We start from the raw sequence: 22,667 nt of genomic DNA on the forward strand, positions 1-22,667 counted from the left end.
AACAGTTGTATATGCTGTACCTGTTTTGTCGTTTTATGAGTGCCTTGAATTGTCCTCTTTGATTTTCCACCAGTTTGACATTTAGATTTTCCTTCAAGGCAAAAATAAATAAATATACAGATCAACAAATAGATAATATAAAACTGAACTATGCAAATTATCCAGGCATACTAACACATAATCTCCTTCCAGAGACCACAGAACAGAACAACATGGCCAACATGAACTACAGATGTCATAAAAAACAAATTTCCAAGGTCCCAGAGACTGCTTTTATTGAATGGTTTTCTCAGAATAGGAAGAAATCAACTTCTTAAAGAAGTCAGATAGTCTGATAATTTAAAAACAAAGTCAGGTTAGTGATACTCTTCAACTTATATATAGCTCCTTTGAAAATAGTTCTTTGAATTCAAATTTTATTTTGACAATAAAATTAAGAATACATTTTTTACCATATAAAAACTCAGTATTTTCTGTTTTAATTTATCTGATTTATGAAATATATAGTTTCATTTTGAAAAGGGTCATTTTCAGTTCTTTGTATTTCTGCAGCAGATACAGCTTTCTCACTTGCTCTTTTTTATAAGAAAGACACTAACTACTGTTTTATAATCACTCTATTCTTGAGAGCTATTCCAAAACAGGAGTAAAATTCTGTAATGTAGAACAGACTCGTTTTCCTTTTTGCAAAATAATTTTGGGCCAAGACCCCTGAAGCAGTACAAATGAGGTGAACCATAACACCTACTATCAATTTATCTGCACATCAGAGGGCCTCCCTCACTGTTCTACCAGGGGTGGAGGCAGAGAACTCTCCACCCCCTACACAGCCTTTTATTCATCCTTTCATCATAGAGAACAATGTATCAGAAGCTTTTTAGAATATACAGGAGAATAATCAGCTTAGAACAATTACCAGAGGAGACAGGAATAAAACAAAGAACAGAAGAAAACTTTTTAAAATTGAATTATCATCCTCAGAAACATCTGAGTATAGATTACAGCCATAAAACAAGAATGAGTTGATATTTTTTAAAAAGCAAAGTAAAGATTTTTCTGTAAGTGGCAAGGTTTTAACAATATAAAATAATCCTTCTTAAAAATTATGAAGTTAACATTCTTCCTTTGTCATCATTATTATAGATATTCAGAACGTTCTAATTCTTTGTGCTCTTATTTCCATTACTTTGCAATAAGCATAAATGAAGCTTTAAAATAGTACTGGCCAATTTTTTATGTACTTATGTGCAGTATCAGGATATATACAGATATAGGATTCATTATTATATTTTCTTTCCTTTTATGTTTTTTGAGTAGAAGCAATTTTAATAATAACACCTTCAGATTACTTTGTGTTCTGAATAACCCATGAAAAATGAGAAAATTTCATAAAACAGTATTTATAACATAGAGCAACCGTGAGATATTTCTAGGTTTCTTGCCACTTTTTTACTAAATAATGTTTATATATACTTTCTATAAAAGAAATGAAGTAATAGTAAGCTCCATATGACAATTTTAGCTATTAAGGAGCTAAATTTAAAAAGAAAAATTTAATTTCCACCTCTATTTAATAGCTTTTGTGATCCAAAAGAACTGCTCTCTAAAAATACCTAATAAGACTGACAATGAGTGAGGTGGATGGACCTAGAGTCTGTCATACAGAGAGTGAAGTAAGTCAGAAAGAGAAAAATATTTTCCATATGTATTTACCATATGCTAACACATATATATAGAATCTAAAAAAAAAAGAAAAATGGTTCTGAAGAACCTAGGGGCAGGACAGGAATAAAGACAGACGCAGACGTAAAGAATGGACTTGAGGATAGAAAAAATCTAAATCTCCTATAACTTTAAAAAAAAACTAATCTGCCAGTCATAATAACACACCCAATTTCATTCCTATGTGAAACAGTGAAACTAACAATATCATTTTCATTTGTGTATTAGGTAAGATAAAAAATCAATTAAAAATTATTTCTTATTTAATACATACTAATTTGCCCAAGACTTCTAATTATAAACAGTCTTCAGTCTGTCTACTATTCAAGACTAAATATATTCTTTAATTTACAACAAAAATGAAACTTTTTTTTTAATACATACCATCATCATCTTTGCTTTCTAGTGGAACACTCCAAGCTATTAGGTTTCTTGCTGTACGACCCTCCTCTGCAACTATTTTCCTTACTTTGTCATGACTATTGGAGCGCTGGAATGAAGCCTATGCACAGAAAAGAGAACATGTATTAGTTTATTAAATTAGTCAACATAAAAAATATATCTGGCAGACAAATTCATCATTTCTATTATTTTCTCAGAAGGGAAACACTTAAAACTAATTTGGGATCGGAAAGGTGCTTAGACAGAAATAAGAGTAAGTCCCAGATTTTTTTAGTTCTAAAAAGACTGAATTTTACAACTTTAAAAATAAATAAATCATTTCAAGAATGAATTCAAACTAAGGTTTGAAAAACTGTCCTAAGGAACACAAACACTGCTGTGTACCCATTTCAGCACCACTCCCCCTTATGTATCACAGGTTAAAGTAAGAGGGTACATATTCCCTCTGAAAGCTCTCGGCAACATAAAACGTTTTCAAGACTCTTATTTTTTTCCCTACAGATAATGCTAAAGTAAATTTTCACTCAGTTGTAAATTTCCACTGCATAATTTTATCTCCAAGTTATTGGGCTCTAAATAATAATTCCTGTAAACTAACATATTTAAGTTGCAAAATTTTAAACCCTGCCCTACTGCACACAATGTGTGTACATATACATGTATGTGGTGTGTGTGTGCGTGTGTGTATTCTTGCTTTCTCTAGTCCCACACAGCTGAAAGCAACACTAGCCTACAGGTTCAGCCCCAACAAGACCCTGGGCCAATGGAAGCCAGATCCAGTAATGTAAAGGAAATTACCTTCCCACTAATGAATGCCATATGAAAATAGCCCACTTTTTTTTCTGTTGTAATAAGATCATGGATGCCTTTACTGTCTTCTTTTGCTTCTCTATATATTTATTTTTATTTTTTTACTTTTTTTTTTTTTACTTTATTCTTTTTTAACATCTTTATTGGAGTATAATTGCTTTACAATGGTGTGTTAGTTTCTGCTTTATAACAAAGTGAATCAGCTATACATATACATATATTCCCATATCTCCTCCCTCTTGCGTCTCCCTCCCACCCTCCCTACCCCACCCCTCTAGGTGGTCACAAAGCACCGAGCTGATCTCCCTGTGCCATGTGGCTGCTTCCCACTAGCTATCTATTTTACATTTGGTTGTATATATAAGTCCATGCCTCTCTCTCACTTCGTCCCAGCTTACCCTTCCCCCTCCCCGTGTCCTCAAGTCCACTCTCTACGTCTGCATCTTTATTCCTGTCCTGCCCCTACATTCTTCAGAACCAGAAAATAGCCCATTTTTATAAGCCAAGAATCTATGAAAAGAAAAGGGCTCTAAAGCATCCCTATGAGCACAAGGATGCAGCCTCCTTGCCCAACCCTTAACTCCATGTGGGAAATCTACCTCTTTCTGAAAAGAATTCACTCCCGGGCCCAGCCCAAAATCCTAGTCCAACTAATGAGCAAGTTTATCTTCTCTTCTAGTTCTTGCCAGCCTAAACTCTTAGCATCCCTGGAATCCTTAGTCAACAACAAATTTACTGGACAATTACTATGTGCCAAGCACTGTGTAAGACACTGAGAAGAAAACAAAAATATAAGGTAGTATACATGTCCTCAAAGAATTAACAGTCCAAATGAGTGAACCAAACACATAAGAGCAAAAAATAATATATGAATTAATCAGTATGGTATCTAGTCTCCAGATGCCCCCCTTCCCCTCCATAAACCACTCCTGCTGGTGTTCATGCCCTATGTAATCCCCTCCCCTTGAACCTGGCTCTGTGACCTGCTTTTTGACCTATAAAATGAGGTGGAAGTGACATTGCGTAATTTCTGAAAATAGGTCATAAGAAGCTTTGCAGTCTCTACCTGGGTCTCTTGGAATGCTCCTTCTTGGGATACTCACTCTTGAAACCCAGCCATCCATGCCATGAGAAGCCAAAACCACCAGTAGAGAGACCACGTAAAGTCAGCACTGATAGACAGGCCCAGCTGAACTCCCAGCTGACAGACAACATCCACTGAGCCATCTTGGACATTCCAGCCCAGTCAAGCCCCCGGATGAATGCTACAATCCCAGCACCCCAGGCACCCCAGGGCAGAAAAACCACCTAGTCAACCCATAGAATCATGACGGGTAACAGGAACTATATGTATGCACACTAATCCACAATACACACATCTGTATTTCTGTATCTATCTGTATAGAGATATTGAAAACTATGAGTTTATATTAATACCTCTGATTTCTTTTTTTTAATATTTATTTATTTATTTTGGCTGCACAGGGTCTTAGTTGTGGCACACGGGATCTTCCTTGGGGCATGCGGGATCCTTAGTTGCGGCATGCAGGCTTCTTAGTTGCAGCAAGTGGGCTTCTTAGTTGAGGCATGCAGACTTTTAGCTGCAGCATAAGGAATTCTTAGTTGCAGCATGCGGGCTTCTTAGTTGCAGCATGCAGACTCTTAGTTGCGGCATGCATGCGGGATCTAGTTCCCTGACCAGGGATCAAACCCAGGCCCGCTGCACTGGGAGCTCAGATTCTTACCCACTGGACCACCAGGGAAGTCCCAATACCTCTGATTTCAATCCTACATCATAGGTTCATTTTAGCCTTCCCCTTTCCTTATTTGTAATTTCTTTCTCCATCAGTAAGAAACCCAGCTCTCATCATCTAAAATATATTTACTTATCTGTTCAATTCTAATATATACATAAAGTAGTTTCAAAAAAAAAAAAAAAAAGGGAATTCCCTGGTGATCCAGTGGTTAGGACTCTGCGCTTTCACTGCTGAGGGCCCAGGTTTGATCCCTGCTCAGGGAACTAAGATCCCACTAACTGTGCCATGCGGCCAAAAGTAATAAAAAATTAATAAATAAAATAAAATAGTTTCATAACTGCTAACCCATATCTCTGTGAGAAACACACTTACTAACAAGATTATATTTCTATACAGTTCCGTCTTTAGCCTTACAGTGTCCAAAGTACTAGATTTTGTTTTCCAAAATTACTTAAATTAGTTCGTCTCATCCTCACCCCTTCAGTGTGGTTACATTATATACTTGTAATATGTTACTCTTTAGTTTTTGGGTTCTCCTCACATACTGGTAAATTTTAATTGCTGGCTTATTTGGGGAGTATGTGAAAGAAAGGCAACACATTGTTCTCAAACAAAAGAACTTACTAATTAGTATGACTTTGAGAGAAGAAAAAAGTCACTACACTCTAGGGCAGGGGTCCACGAACTTCTTCTACAATGGGCCAGATAATAAACAATTTTTATTTTAGGCTTTGCAGGCCATACAGTCTCTATGACAACTACTCAATCATGCCATTTTGTGTGACAGCAGCCATAGAAAACATGTAAACAAATGGGTGTGGCTCTGTGGGAAATACATATTACTGTTCAGTTTGAAATAAATTCAAATTACAGAAAAGTTACAAATTAGCACAAAGAATCCTCAAAATATCCTCATACATTTTTTTTTCCTAAAACATTTGAGAATAAACTGCAATCATCATATCTTTTGCCCTTAAGTACTCCAATGTGTATTTCATATATCCAAAGACACTCCCCTATATAAATATACTACAAATATCAAATCAGGAAATTATCATTGATCCAAATTATTATCTAAATTAGAGTAATTATTTAAATTTCACCAACTGTTCCACTAATGTCTTTGACAGTATAAAGTTGACAACAGATATAAGCTCAATTATTCCAGAAGCTCTACAAACTCCAAGCACGATAAATATAAATACAAAGAAAACCATGCCTAAACCAACCACAGAAAAACTGATGATAGCCTGAAACATAGAGAAAAACTTAAAAGCATACAGAGGAGGGAAAAACAGCTCACCTTTAAAGAAGCAACAGTCCAGTAAGACTGACAGCTTTGCATTGCCCAGGAAGTGATAAAAGTAATAATTTAAAATAAATAAATCAATAACTTATTACTACCTATTCAGTAGAATAGTAGGATCAAAACCCTGACTCAAGAGAGTTCAAGAGAATGTTGAGTAAGAAAATGGAGACAATAAGTATAAATAACTTTTTTTGAGTTTTGTAATACAGGCGAAAAGAGAAAGAAGAAAGCAAAAACAAACAGAGAAGGTTTTTAAGATGGGTGAGAGTATATTTTTATGCTGATGGGAATGATCCATAGAAAGTGAAATTGCATATGTAGGGAAACAGGGAATAACCAAAGAAGCTAAATCTGCGAGTGACAGGAACTGAATTTCAGTGTACACGAATGAACCAACCAGCTCAAACTATTAGGAAAACAAAGACTGCTCTCTTCCACTCTAATACTCTGTGCTATGAAGTTAACCCAAATTTCCCTCTCCAGAACTTGACTTTTTATATTTTTAAAATAAATACCTACCTCCACATTCCTTCATTCCTCTGACCTTACCCTGGATATCCACATGGCATCTACTTACCTGACTCATAAGCTTTCACTGAGACTCATTAGTCTGTGACCAATGTTCCAGCTCCATTCTGTGCAAAATACTTGAATGATCTCTTTTCTATTCCCATACTTTCCAATCAGTGTAACATCATAAAATCTCCTTTTGCTTAAAGACATCTCCCAATGATTACATAACTTAGGTTAGGTTGGCATCTATCATTTAGGTTACCTAAGCATTGTTTTAACCAAAAAGTATCACTATTCCTTTCAAGCCAGATGAATACATTTAAATAGGTGGTCTACTTTTCATCTCTTTTTCAGATAATTCTCTTATGCAATCACAGAAAATTATATAGGTAGATATACATATATATATATCAGATCATAAAATCCACTATTCTTTACTTTATATCGCAAGAGTCTTCATAAAGTAATGAGTTTCTCGGAACTAAAATGACCACAAGATAGCAACGCTGTAGTACTGCTAGACCAGAAAATTTGAAATCTAATATTGTCTTCTTCTATAAACATTTCAGTTCTACCACAAATTTTGTAGTTAGTTCTTTTATACTTAGTACACATACACACATTCAAAGAAAAAGCCACCAGCTCAAGACTGTCTTCATTCTTAATTCCAATACTTCATAAGGAAAAACATTATAACACTCATCTTACAACACATGACTGAAAACCATTTTTCAGTTTAAAGCACAAGTGCCTTCTGCAGTATATGCTGAATGGACTCTTTTCAGTAAAAACTCATATATTCTAATCAATTTTAATAATCCTATTCTTATAAAAATGTCAGTAGTAACTTAATGCAATTTTAAACATTTTAATTTAGGCATCAGGGTTTGAAATGCAATAAATGAGTCTGAGATACTTCATAACATTATAGATGTCTATTTCAAACAGTATTTTCACACAGGTTCTTTTCTTCCAAGAGACTTAAACAAAATATATGTATTTTCATCCAAAGTCACAGTGTGCCACCTAGTGCCATAGGGAGATTTTACAGAGGCTTGTTCAAAAACTAAATGTTTCACCCAATCCAAAAACGGGCAGAGGACCTAAATAGACATTTCTCCAAAGAAGATATACAGATTGCCAACAAACACATGAAAGAATGCTCAACATCATTAATCATTAGAGAAATGCAAATCAAAACTATAATGAGATATCATCTCACACCGGTCAGAATGGCCATCATCAAAACATCTACAAACAATAAATGCTGGAAAGGGTGTGGAGAAAAGGGAACCCTCTTGCACTGTTGGTGGGAATGTAAATTGATACAGCCACTATGGAGAACAGTATGGAGGTTCCTTTAAAAACTAAAAATAGAACTACCATACGACCCAGCAATCCCACTACTGGGCATATACCCTGAGAAAACCATAATTCAAAAAGAGTCGTGTACCAAAATGTTCATTGCAGCTCTATTTACAATAGCCAGGACATGGAAGCAACCTAAGTGTCCATCAACAGATGAATGGATAAAGAAGATGTGGCACATATATACAATGGAATATTACTCAGCCATAAAAAGGAACAAAACTGAGTTACTTGTAGTGAGGTGGATGGACCTAGAGACTGTCATACAGAGTGAAGTAAGTCAGAAAGAGAAAAACAAATACCGTATGCTAACACATATATATGGAATCTAAAAAAAAAAAAAAAAAATGGTCAGAAGAACCTAGGGGCAAGACGGGAGTAAAGATGCAGACCTACTAGAGAATAGACTTGAGGATACGGGGAGGGGGAAGGGTAAGCTGGGACAAAGTGAGAGAGTGGCATGGACATATATACACTACCAAATGTAAAATAGATAGCTAGTGGGAAGCAGCCGCATAGCACAGAGAGATCAGCTCGGTGCTTTGTGACCACCTAGAGGGGTGGGATAGGGAGGGTGGGAGGGAGGGAGATGCAAGAGGGAAGAAATATGGGGGCATATGTATATGTATAACTGATTCACTTTGTTGTAAAGCAGAAACTGACACACCATTGTAAAGCAATTATACTCTTATAAAGATGTTTAAAAAAAAACTGTTTCAATAAAAAGCATACACATCAGCCTTAAAGTTTTTATGTTTGACTCTTACAGTATATAATCTAAGAAAGCAAGTGTTCAGAATGTTTACCAAGAAACGTATATACCTCTTAGCAAGGCTCATCAAGCAAAAGAAGAAAGAAGGCAAAACTAACCAATATCAAGAATAAAAAAGGAACATCACTACAGATTCTAGAATCTCCAGAAGTCAAAAACATAAAAGGATATTATAAATAGTATCAATAAATTTGAAATTTTTGATGAAATGCACAAAATCCTTGAAAAACACAACCAAACTTGGCATAAAAGGAAACAGAAAAATCTGAGTATTTATTAAAGAAATTTTTAAATTTTAAATACTAAAGAAATATTTACTGAAGAAATTCCACAAAAGACAATCCAGGCTCAGACAGGTTTCATTGGTGAATTCTCTTAATCACTGAAGGAAAAATTACACTAAATTCTTCCAGAGAATAAAAAAGAAGGATCAAATCTCAACTCATAGAGTCCCACGTGACCCATTTAGGATATCAGAACCTAAGAGGACAAGAGAAGTAAATTACCAGTTCAAATTCTTTCAAAAGTAACAATGTGAAAATTACATATACATACATACACACACACTTGCAAACTGAATCCAGGTAAAACATCACAATCAAGTTGATTTTATTTCAGGATGCAAGGCTGATTTAACATTTTTAAATCAATGAATGTAATTTGCCATATTAACAAAATAAAGGAGAAAAGTTTGATGCTCACTTCAACAGATGAAAAAAGCAAGTGATAAAACTGTACAACCATCCATGATAAAAATTCTTCACAAACTACAGCAATCAGCGTATTTAATGATAAAATCTTGAAAGAGACAAGGATGCCTACCATCACCACTTCCATGAGTCACTGTACTGAAGTTCCTAGCCCATGTAATAAGGTGAGAAAAAGAATGAGAGGGAAAATATAAGGTGAACCTGGAACAGCTTGTTACACTAGAAAGTATAGAAGGACTCAAAGAATAATAGGAGCATATGAAAAGACACAGAGCCAGTTTGAAGGAGCTTCCACCAGCTAAATCAGGGACGATCTGAGCATCAAAATAAATGGTAGTAATAGATTATAACAGTAAATAAATAAAAAATCCAGGAAGCCTGAAAGACAGACAGACAGGCACACAGATAATTGGGAAGAAAGCAAATATTTATTATCTACTTTAATTAATATTTATTATCATCAGTGGATGCTAAAACTAATGGGTGACAGTTTGATGAGTTGCAGGGTATTTACATAGCGTCAAAGTATCTCTTGACAAATTAATTTCAAAAGAGAAAGCAAACTTTAAATAGAAGAACCTGACAATAGCCTAAATTAACCAAGTGATCAGAGTCAACATGACCAATAGCAGGACAAACTGACACCGCATGTTTCATGATGTGATATACTGACAAGGATACATCATCATTCATGTGATATTTTGCCAAAAATACAAAATCTGACTCTATTAATAAGGAAACATGACCCGAATCAAGTGACATTCTTCAAAATAACTGTCCTGTACTCTTCGAAAATGGCAAAGTCAAAAGAGGCAAAGAAAGTCTGAGGAATTATTCGAGGTTAAAGGAGACCAAAGAGACATGATAACTAAATGGATCAAGAAAAAAAATAGCTATAAGAGACATTATTGAGATAATGACAAACTTTGACTACATTGTGGCTTATATAATAGTATTATACGAATGTTAAATTTCTAGATTTTGATAATTGAATTGTGGTCATGTAAGAGAATGTCCTTGTTCTTAGGAAACATACACTGAATATTTAGGGATAAAGGAGTATGCTAGCTTCAATTGAGGCAGGAGATAGATGGGCCCCAGGCTAAGCAGCTGGAATCTGCCCCCTGTGGACAGATACTCCAAGAGAAAGATAATGGCAGGAGCAAGGAGGAGCTGAGTCCTGCTTGGATAAAAGATAAAGAGACCACGTATTTCTCATATTTGAGGACTAGGAGACCTCCCCAACTACACGTGTGCAGAAAGGCTCCTCTGGGGTCAAAAGGGAAGGGGGCGCCACCCTGTAACAGGTGGTGTCAACCTCCCCAGAGGCCTCTACACTGGAATCCATCTTGGCAAAAAGATGCACACACATTTCAGGGTGGGCCCTAGGACAGCTCCCCTGTGGGAAAGAAATGAGATAACTGGTCAAAGGTAAACAAAGACCCGGAAGAAGTGCCCTATGTAAGTGATTTGAATCACCTCTCTGGTGCACTCCTCCTCATTAGGGAGGACACCCACACCCTTTCTCTTCAGGTGTGTATCTCTGCCTTGCTTCTGTCTTAAATAAATAAACTGTTTCTCTGTGTGCTCTCCCACTTGGGCTGTGTCTCTAATAATAAACTTTGTACCTGTTTCTACAGTTTTTGCCTCCTTGAGAAATTTATTTTTCACTGAGGGGCAGGAGCCAGGGCAACTCTGCTTCTAGCCTCTAGCCCCTGGTGGTCAAGCGGCTAGGATTCCTGGTTTTCACCCAGGCTACCCAGGTTCACTTCCTGAGCAGGTAACTAGGATCTCTCTTCAGGACCACTCACTGCTGTCTCCTCGAGATCAAAATATTTTCAAATGGTTCATGGAAGAGTAATATACTTATGCACATAACATGCATATATTATATGTCTGTGCAAATATATGTGTGTGCAAATACATGTATATGTCTATAGGTATATATGTATATATGCTTGTATGTTTACGTGATCTTTTTTTTCTGGCTGTGCCGCACAGCATGTGGGACCCTACTTCCCCGACCAGGGATCGAACCTAGGGCCCCTGCAGGGGAAGTGCAGAGTCCTAACCACTGGGCCACCAGGGAACTCCCTATGTGTAATTTTATATACACATATTGTGTATATATACATTTATATACATCTGTATGTTTTATATACACACACATACATATAGAAAAAGAGAAAGAGAGAATATGAGAAAAGAGACAAAATTAGCAATTGGTAAAGTTAGTGAAAGAATATATGAGAATTCCTTGTACTCCTCTTGCAACCTTTCTTAAATTTGAAATTATAGCAAAATAAAAGCTGCTAAAAATAATGATAATAAAGGATGATAGTTTCATGATCTTCAGGTAAAGAAAAAAGTCTTAATCGGGACACAAAAAGCACTAATCATAAAGGAAAAAACTAATAAACTGAACTTCAGTGCAATTAAGAACAGCTTCTACTAAAAAGACATCATTAAAAGAATGAAAAAGCAAGCCACAAAGAAGATATATGCATAAAAGAAACAAAGGTCTTGTACCCAGGATAGATAGAGAACTCCTTAAATCAATTAGAAAAAGAAAGACAACCCAACAGGAAAATGAAACTTGAGTAGGCACTTCACAAAAGATACATAAATAACCAATTACCAGATGAAAAGGTACTCAAAAGCAGGCACTGGAAATACTAAAATTTTTTTTAAATAAATGACTATACCATATGGTGGTGAGGAGTTGGGGCAACTGCTTTCACTGCTGACAGGAAGCTAAACTGGTACAACCACTTTAAAAAAGTGGTTTACCTCTCTAAAGTTTACCTCTCTAGCCTCATCTTCCACTACTCTTTTTTTTTTTCTTTCTTTCTTTTTTTTTTTTTTTGATAAATTGAGTCTCAGAAATTTTATTTTATTTTATTTTTTTTAATTTTATTTTTGGCTGTGTTGGGTCTTTGTTGCTGTGCATGGGCTTCCTCTAGTTGTGGCAAGTGGGGGCTACTCTTTGTTGAGGTGCACAGGCTTCTCATTGACTTGTTGCAGAGCATGGACTCTAAGTGAGTGGGCTTCAGTAGTTGCAGCACACGGGGCTCAGTAGTTGTAGCACGTGGGCCCTAGGGCATGCGGACTTCAGTAGTTGTGGAGCACGGGTTCAGCAGCTGTGGCTCACAGGCTCTAGAGCACAGGCTCAGTAGTTGTGGTGGATTCTTAACCACTGTGCCACCAGGGAAGTCCCTCCATTACTCTTCTTGTCTGTCATGCTCCAACCCCACTGACTTCTATTCAGTTCCCTATAGCCACCAAGCTCCCTTCTAATTCAAGGCATTTACATAGAATTCTCTCTGCTATTTAGAATGTTCTGCCACTCTACAATGTACATTTATTGGCTTCCTCCCCAGCATTCACTCCCTACATCTTTCCTAATAGTTCAGTTTTGTTGGGGTCTCATGTGGTTCTAGAGAAGTAGACTTCATCCCTAACTCCAGGCAACACATGACCTTGCCTAAGCCAATCAGCATATTCCACTCCTCCAGGCATAACAAGTGATTCTGGTGTAAGCATGTAACATAAGGTGATCAATACACAGTGGACTTCAGATCTTCTCCTGAAATATTGGAGAAAAGACTCATTTTCCTACTGGCCATACATGAGGGAATACAAAGTTCTGAAAACTATTGCTAACCAACTGGGGACCTTAAAGGGAGCAAACCTTAAGATTATGGCAACAAAACAGAAGGCAGAACCAAGGGTAGAAAAGCAATCAAATCCTTGGTGACACTGTTGAGCCAATAGATCAAGTCGTATCTCTACTTGCTACTGAAAGCATCCTAACTAGGACAGTGTTCCTCTTAGCCCAGCCAAGACCTAATCATCTTTCAAGTCCCAGCTTAATGGTTCTTTCTCAGAATGAGGTATCTTCAACTCCCAGACTTGGCCAGGACCCCTTTCATATACTCAAGTCAACTTGTACACCTTTGTAGCACATCTTACAATTAAATTTTAAATTATATAATTATGTGTTTACCATCTATGCTCCCCATTAGACTGTAAGCTTCTGGAGGACTGGATTTTGTTCATCACTCTATTACTACTGCTAGCACAGTGCCAAGCACATAAATACATCGTGAATGATGAATAATTGGAATGATCAAGAAATCATCATAGCTAGCTAGTGGGAAGCAGCCGCATAGCACAGGGAGATCAGCTCGGTGCTTTGTGACCACCTAGAGGAGTGGGATAGGGAGGGTGGGAGGGAGGGAGACACAAGAGGGAAGAAATATGGGGACATATGTATATGTATAACTGATTCACTTTGTTATAAAGCAGAAACTAACACACCACTGTAAAGCAATTATACTCCAATAAAGATGTTTTTTAAAAAAAAAAAAGAAATCATCAGTAAATAATTGACAAAATAAATATATCATGAATAAATGAACAACATCATTGGGAAATAAGGTGTTCAACATAAATCCACAACTAAAGTTTTGCCCTGCTAAGCACAAATTCTTTTTGATTTTACCATTTTGGATGAAAATCTCTGAATCACAGTTCCCTGACTTCCGAAACAGAGGCTACTGAAGCAACTTCCTCTTTTCTTGAAACTTTCAGGCTATCACTACAAACACCAACTTTTGTATGATATTGTAATATATAGCCTTCAGGAGCTATAGAAGGGCAGTGGATGACTGTCTTATAAATGGGCCCAGGCCAAAGTGTTTTTAGACTTTTTGGGCTCTTTACTTCCTAATGATTTTGCAGAAAACAAAAACTTAATTCTTAATTATTTTGTCTTCTTGCCTATCAAGCTATTAGCTGTCAATTCTTATTTGTTAGAATTCTGGGAAATGTACTATTATGTTTCTGAATAAGAAACTCAAGAATTCTACAAGTACAGTGAATATATTTTCAGTGTGTGAATTATCTGTTATGGATGATCATAGGCATTTTGCATTTACTTTCAGGGTTTTGGCCACATTCTTCAGAGTCACAATAAGCAGTGCTTTACTACACCTTGCTCATTAAGCAGTTTAAAAACAACACAGATCAGAAGGAAATACTATGCAGCTGTAATAAGGAATGAAGATCTCTAATGATCTAGGATATATTGCTAAGTGGGGGAAAAAGTATTAGAATATGATACCTTTGGATTTGAGAAAGAGATTGATAAATATATCACATTTTTAAATGCGATCACATATCGCAAACATTACACACATACTTATTTATATATTTTTTCTTCTTTTTGAAAATATAAGCAATAAAGGATAAACCAAAAACTAGTCAAAATGATTACCCACGAGACCCATTAGGATAGCTACTACCAAAAAAACAAAAAATAACAAGGATGTGAACAAACCGGAACCCTTGCTCACTACTGGTCGGAATGTAAAATGGTACAGCTGCTGTGGAAAACAGTATGGAGGTTCCTCAAAAAATCTGATATGATCCAGGAATTCTACTTTAGGTATATAGCAAAAAGAATTAAAAACAGGGTCTCAAAGAAATATTTATACATCCATGTTCACAGCAGCATTTTCACAATAGTTAAAATGTGGGAGCAACCCTGTCCATAGACAAATGAATGGATAAGCAGAATGTAGTATATACATACAATGGAATATTATTCAGTCTTAAAAGGTAAATTCTGACATATGCTACTACCTTAGGATAGTATGCTAAGTGAAATAAACTAGTCACAAAAAGACAAATACTGTATGATTCCACTTATATGAGGTACCTAGAGTAGTCATAATCATAGAGAGAGAAAGTAAAATGGTGGCTGCCAGGGGCTGGGGGAGGAAAGAAATAGGGAGTTATTGTTTAATAGGTATAGAGTTTCAGTTTTGCAAGATGAAAAGAGTTCTGAAGATGGACAGTGGTGATGGTTGCACAACTATATGAATGTACTTAATACCACTGAACTGAACACTTAAAAATGGTCAAGGGGCTTCCCTGGTGGCGCAGTGGTTAAGAATCTGCCTGCCAATGCAGGGGACACGGGTTCGAGCCCTGGGCCAGGAAGATCCTACATGCCGCAGAGCAACTAAGCCCATGCACCACAACTACTGAGCCTGTGCTCTAGAGCTTGCAAGCCACAACTACTGAAGCCCACATGCCACAACTACTGAAGCCCACGTGCCTAGAGCCCATGCTCCGCAACAAGAGAAGCCACTACAATGAGAAGCCTGCGCACCACAACGCGGAGTAGCCCCCACTCACCGCAACTAGAGAAAGCCCGCGAGCAGCAATGAAGACCCAACGCAGCCAAAATAAATAAATAAATTTTTAAAAATGGGTGAGATGGTAAATTTTGTGTATTTTACCACAATTAAAAACATGGAAAAGAATAGATTGTCCACGAAGGGAAGAAGAGGAAGAAGAAAAGTCATACTCCTCTAAATGAATACTGTTTAATAGGAATTTTGAACCACATAAACATTGCATATAATATTAAAACAAAGTAAAATCAAAAAGAAAAAGAAATATCAAAAATCAAACAGAGGTTGAAAACTGTGGAACAATTTTTTCAACATACTGAGAGAAAAATTAGTCAATTGAGACTTTTATGCTCAGCAAGACCATCTTTCAAAATTAGGGCAGGAAAAAAAAGCTACCTTAGACAAACAAAAACAGAGCTTATTAGGACTTAAAAGGCCCTCACTATAAGAAATTCTCAGAATATAAAAGGCAGAAAGAAAACAATCCCAAATGACAGATTTAAAAAATTTTAAACTCAGAGCTTTTTTTATGTCTTTAAGATATAAAAGAAACTGGAGTGTGGAATGGGGCAGGATGAGATCGGAAAGGAGAATATAGGTAGAAACAGTGCTGCCTTTACAGCCAAAAGAGGAGGCTCCTGCCCTGAGCCCTACACTTTAGAAGATTACACCTATCAAAATACCAAAACATCAAAAATATCAAAACCCAAAGATAATAAGTAACTAATTGAGGGTACAGGAATTAAGAGAGAGGGATTCACAAACTGAACTGAGACCTCCCCATCCTAAGAGAAGACAATGAAGAGAAGGAAGGAGGCAAAGCACAGCCTCTGTGCTGGGAAATCAAGGTAAAAACTTCTAATTTTACTTTAGAATGGCCACCCCCAATCTCCCAAGGAGGTGTCTAGGCAGCCTGGATTCCCCCAGAAACTGCTTTCCCTCCTCCTCCTGGGTTTGAGTGGGATAGTTTAAGAAGATACTTAGAACTGCCTTAAATCTTGAGTTAGAAAAGTAGAATATGGGGAAGGAGAACCCATCTGCCCAGACTCTCTGGGGAGTTTCACCACATCAGTCCCCATCTAAGATTCAGAGACCACCCTGGCCCAACTTCCACCCTGCCAACCCCAGGGAGTATATTGCTCCTTTAAGAGCTGGCTGGGCCCTGGGTAGGAAAGTAAGTCAGGCTGCTAACATAAACTGATTTATAACTTTTTAAGATTAAGACATATTGTTAAAAAAAAAAAGCTGACTTCCATTTCTATTCTTGCCCTAGGTTGTACAAATGTTAGGAGTGAGAGTCTACGGCTCTCAGGTTGAACAGTACATTCACGGTCAGTTACTTTATTGCTGTGCTTTATAACAAATGTGTTCCATAGAGTGTCTTGAAGGTAACAAATATTACATCAAAAAAGAGAATGAATTAAAAACAGAAGGAAGGAAGGGAGGTAGAAGGAGGCTAAAAAAACTAAGGTTAATGCTTAAGGTAGCTTGATCACTTACCATCATTTTTTAATTCCCTTCTATGCCAAGAAGTTCATTTACCACACAAACCCATGGGGTGTGACTCCTATAATAAAAAATATATAGTACATACTCTTAGTCATAACATTGTCATAAAATCATATTTATTCATAAAAGATAAAAATCTCATCCCCGCAAGTTTCTCATTACATTTAACAACACAAACATCACCCCTTTATATTCCGTTTAGATATACTATACCATGTTTTAAACACTCTATGCTGAACAATACCTCAATGCTCTACAAAAAAAATTAAATGGAAGAGAAAGAGTATTAATTACATAAATAGCCTATGACATTCCAATCCAGAGGCTTCAAACTTTTTTTTACTAAACACACACACACTTTATATCATGACTCAGTTCATACACACATGATTAACTGAAACAAATTTTCATGAAGTAATATTTATCCCTATTGTGAGAGATGCACTGATTATTTCCTATTCTATTCTATTTCATCTTTTAAATACTGTTTTCACTGAATTGATTTATAACCCACTAATGAATCCCAACTCAGTATACAAAACACTGTGTAACCTCTCCTTAGGAACTTCCAAAAACTGAGATTTTATCAGAATATCTCAATCACAGATCATCTAACTCTCTACATACAAGAGATCCTACTTTTCAGGGAACCTATTTAATGTTGGTCAACCCTTTATTCAAAGAAGTCCAAAGCTAGGAAAGTAGATAAAAAAACAAGAGGACAGAGAAATTGCGAGAAAAAATGGCTTAACCCCATAACAAAAGCTACTGAACAAAGAAAAGCAAGCAACAGTTGGAACCCAACCTTCTGGGATGACAGCCTAGGTCATTTATCTTCGTCAAGTGAATCTGTTCCTTTTTAAATGCAGCACTTCAAATGAAAACATATGTTCACACAATAACTTACATACAAGTATTCACAGCAACATTATTCTTAATAGCCAAAAAGTGGAAACAACCCAAACGTCCAAAAACTGTTGGATAAATAAAATGTGCTATATCCATACAATGAAATCTTATTCGGCCATAAAATAGAATAAAGTGCTTGTACATGCTACAACATAAAGGAATCTTGAAAACAAGATGCTAAGTGAAAGAAGCCAGTCATAAAAGACCACATATTACATAATTCCACTTATATGTAATGTCCAAAATGGGCAAATCAAGAGAGTCAGAAAAACAGATTACTGTTTGCCTAGGGCTAGAGAGTTGGAGGATGATGAGTTACTGCTAATGAGTACAGGGTTTCTTTTTGGGATGATGAAAATGTTCTAAAATTCAATATGGTGATGGTTGTACAACTCTGTGAATATACTAAGAACCACTTTTTAAATGGGTGAGTTGTAGGGTACATGGATTATATCCCAGTAAACATGTTACATTTTTAAAAACAGACTACCTCTGTTCACAACTTCTCCAATGCCTCTACATCTCACTCAGAGTAAAAGTCAAAGTCCTCACAGTGGCCTACCACATCCTAAACCTTCTAACTCCCCATAAGTCTCTGACCATACCTCCTACTCCTCTCTTCTCTGGTGTTCATTCCACTTCAACCACACTGGCCTCTTTTAAGTTCCCCAACATGCCAGACACACTACTGCCTCAGGGCTTTACACTTTAAAGTTCCCATCTGGAACACTCAAGATTAACTCCATCTTTGCCCACAGGTCACTTTCTCAGTGAGGCCTTCTGACACGCTCTTTTAAAAAGTGCAACCTGTTTATCCTGACTCCCGCCACTGGCACTCCTTACCCCACTTCTTCGCTAGAGCACTCATTACTTTATATTATCTACTTACTTGGTGGACTGTCCCTCTTTCCCCACAAGAATGTAAACTCCATTATGTTCTTTTTTTAAAATTTTTTTCTATTGCACCTCCCTCCCACCCCACCCCCATCCCACGCAACTAGATCATCACAGAGCACCAAGCTGAGCTCCCTGTGTTATATGGCAGGTTCACACTAGCTATCTATTTTACATATGGTAGTGTACTTATGTCAAACCTAATCTCCCAATTTATCCCACCCTCCCCTTCCCCTCCCTGTGTCCATATGTCCGTTCTCTACATCTACATCTCTATTCCTGTGCTGCAAATAGGTTCATCTGTACCATTTTTCTAGATTCCACAAATATGCGTTAATATACAGTATTTGTTTTTCTCTTTCTGGCTTATTTCACTCTGTATGACAGACTCTAGGTCCATCCACATCTCCAAAAATGACCCAATTTCGTTCCTTTTTATGGCTGAATAATATTCCACTGTATATATGTACCACATCTTCTTTACCCATTCATCTGTTGATGGACATTTAGGTTGTTTCCATGTCCTGGCTAATGTAAATAGTGCTGCAATGAATATTGGGATACATGTGTCCTATTGAATTATGCTTTTCTCAGGGTATATGCCCCATAGTGGGATTGTTGGGTCATACAGTAGTTCTATTTTTAGTTTTTTAAGGAACCTCCATACTGCTCTCCATTGTGGCTGTATCAATGTACATTCCCATCAACAGTGCAAAAGGGTTCCCTTTTCTCCACACCCTCTCCAGCAATTACTGTTTGTAGATTTTTTGATAATGGCCATTCTGAACAGTGTGATGTGATACCTCACTGTAGTTTTGATTTGCATTTCTCTAATAATTAGTGATATTGAGCATCTCTTCATGTGCCTCTTGGCCATCTGTATGTCTTCTTTGGAGAAATGTCTGTTTAGGTCTTCTGCCCATTTTTGGATTGGGCTGTTTTTTTTGATATTGAGTTCCATGAGCTGTTTGTATATTCTGGAGATTAATCCTTTGTCCATTGCTTTGTTTGGAAACATTTTCTCCCATTCTGAAGGTTGTCTTTTCGTCTTGCTTATGGTTTCCTTTGCTGCCCAAAAGCTTTTAAGTTTAATTAGGCCCCATTTGGGTTTTTTGTTTTTATTTTCATTATTCTAGGAGGTGGATCAAAAAAGGTCTTGCTGTGATTTAAGTCGAAGAGTGTTCTCCCTATGTTTTCCTCTAAGAGTTTTATAGTGTCCGGTCTTACATTTAGGTCTTTAATCCATTTTGAGGTTATTTTTGTGTATGGTGTTAGCTAGTGTTCTAATTTCATTCTTTTACATGTAGCTGTCCAGTTTTCCCAGCACCAATTATGGAAGAGGCTGTCTTTTCTCCATTGTATGTTCTTGCCTCCTTTGTCATAAATTAGGTGACCATATGTGCGTGGGTTTATCTCTGGGCTTTCTATCTTGTTCCATTGGTCTATGCTTCTGTTTTTGTGCCAGGACCATACTGTCTTGATTACTGTAGCTCTGTAGTATAATTTGAAGTCAGGGAGCCTGATTCCACCAGCTCCATTTTTCTTTCTCAAGATTGCTTTGGCTATTCGGGGTCTTTTGTGTTTCCATCCAAATTGTAAAAATTTTTGTTCTAATTCTGTGAAGAATGCCATTGGTAGTTTGATAGGGATTGCACTGAATATGTAGATTGCTTTGGGTAGTATAGTCATTTTCACTATATTGATTCTTCCAATCCAAGAACGTGGTATATTTCTCCACCTTTTTATGTCAACTTTGATTTCTTTCATCAGTGTTTTATAGTTTGAGTACAAGTCTTTTGCTTCCTTAGGTAGCTTAATCCTAGGTATTTTACTCTTTTTGTTGAGATGGTAAATGGAATTGTTTCCTTAATTTCTCTTTCTGATTTATTGTTATTAGTGTATAGGAATGCAAGAGATTTCTGTGCATTAATTTTGTATCCTGCAACCTTACCAAATTCATTGATCAGCTCTAGTAGTTTTCTGGTGGCAACTTTAAAATTTTCTATGTATAGTATCATGTCATCTGCAAACAGTGACAGCTTTACTTCTTCTTTTCCAATTTGTATTCCTTTTATTTCTTTTTCTTCTCTGATTGCTGTGGCTAAGACTTCCAAACTATGTTGAATAAGAGTGGCGAGTGGACATACATGTCTTGTTCCTGATCTTAGTGGAAACGCTTTCAGTTTTTCACCATTGAGAATGATGTGTGCTGTGGTTTTGTCATGGCCTTTATTATGTTGAGGTAGGTTCTCTCTATGCCCATTTTCTGGAGTGTTTATATGATAAATGGATGTTGAATTTTGTCAAAAGCTTTTTCTGCATCTATTGAGATGATCTATATGGTTTTTATTCCTTAATTTGTTAATAAGGTGTATCACATTGATTGATTTGCGTATACTGAAGAATCCTTGCATCACTGGGATAAATCCCACTTGATCATGGTGTATGATTCTTTTGACATGCTATTGGATTCTCTTTGCTAGTATTTTATTGAGGATTTCAGCATCTATGTTCATCAGTGATATTGCTCTGTAATTTTATTTTTTTGTGATATCTTTGTCTGGTGTTGGTATCAGGGTGATGGTGGCCTCACAGAACGAATTTTGTGAGTGTTCCTCCCTCTGCTGTTTTTTGGAAAAGTTTGAGGCTTGGTGTTAGCTCTTCTCTAAATGTTTGATAGAATTTGCCTGTGAAGCCATCTGGTCCTGGGCTTTTGTTTATTGGAAGATTTTTAATTACAGTTTCAATTTCATTACTTGTGATAGGTCTGTCTATATTTTCTAATTCTTCCTGGTTCAGTCTTGGAAAATTGTACCTTTCCAATAATTTGTCCATTTCTTTGTGGTTGTCCATTTTATTGGCATATAGCTGTGTGTAGTAGTCCCTTCTAACCCTTTATATTTCTGCAGTGTCAGTTGTGATTTCTCCTTTTTCATTTCTAATTTTATTGATATGAGTCCTCTCCTTTTTTCTTGATGAGTCTTGCTAAAGTTTTATCAATTTTGTTTATCTTCTCAAAGAACCAACTTTTAGTTTTACTGATCTTTGCTACTGTTTTCTTTGTTTCTACTGCATTTATTTCTGATCTGATCTTTATGATTTCTTTCCTCCTACTGACTTTGGGTTTTCTTTGTTCTTCTTTCTCTAATTGCTTAAGGTGTAATATTAGGTTGTTTATCTGAGATTTTTCTTGTTTCTTGAGGTAGGATTGTATTGCTATATACCTCCCTCTTAGAACTGCTTTTGCTGCATCCCATAGATTTTGGGTCGTCGTGTTCTCATTGTCATTTGTTTCTAGGTTTTTGTTGATTTCCTCTTTGATTTCTTCAGTGATCTCTTGGTTCCTTAGTAGTGCACTGTTTAGCCTCCATGTATTTGTGTATTTTACACTTTTTTTTCCTGTAATTGATTTCTAATTTCATATCGTAGTCAGAAGAGATGCTTGATACATTTTCAATTTTCTTAAATTTACTGAGGCTTGATTTGTGACCCAAGATGTGATCTATCCTATAGAATGTTCTGTGTGCACTTGAGAAGAACATGTATTCTGCCACTTTCAGGAGGAATGTCCTATAAATATCAATTAAATCTATGCGGTCTATTGTGTCATTTAAAGCTTGTGTTTCCTTATTTATTTTCTTTTTGTCTGATCTGTCCATTGGTGTAAGTGAGGTGTTAAAGTCTCCTACCATTACTGTTACTGTCGATTTCCCCTTCTATGGCTGTTAGCATTTCTTATGTATTGAGGTGCTCCTATGTTGGGTGCATATTTATCATTGTTATATCTTT

The 22,667-nt window shown here is 36.5% G+C and overlaps 1 protein-coding gene across 3 annotated transcripts in view; it reads right to left on the reverse strand.

The window, feature by feature from the left end:
• SCAPER (S-phase cyclin A associated protein in the ER) overlaps window positions 1-22,667 on the reverse strand; it is a 473,879-nt gene that overhangs the window by 424,853 nt on the left and 26,359 nt on the right. For all 3 annotated transcript variants that reach the window (XM_057544059.1, XM_057544058.1, XM_057544060.1), the window contains exons 2-4: window positions 17,067-17,133; window positions 2,107-2,224; window positions 21-91 (exon numbers count right to left, since the gene is read on the reverse strand). In XM_057544059.1, coding sequence (XP_057400042.1) covers window positions 21-91; window positions 2,107-2,224; window positions 17,067-17,072 — 195 coding nt within the window. In that variant the 5' untranslated portion in view covers window positions 17,073-17,133. The remainder of the gene's footprint in view (window positions 1-20; window positions 92-2,106; window positions 2,225-17,066; window positions 17,134-22,667) is intronic.

The sequence above is a fragment of the Balaenoptera acutorostrata genome, chromosome 3, assembly GCF_949987535.1.
Source record: "Balaenoptera acutorostrata chromosome 3, mBalAcu1.1, whole genome shotgun sequence".
NCBI classification, from domain to species: domain Eukaryota; kingdom Metazoa; phylum Chordata; class Mammalia; order Artiodactyla; family Balaenopteridae; genus Balaenoptera; species Balaenoptera acutorostrata.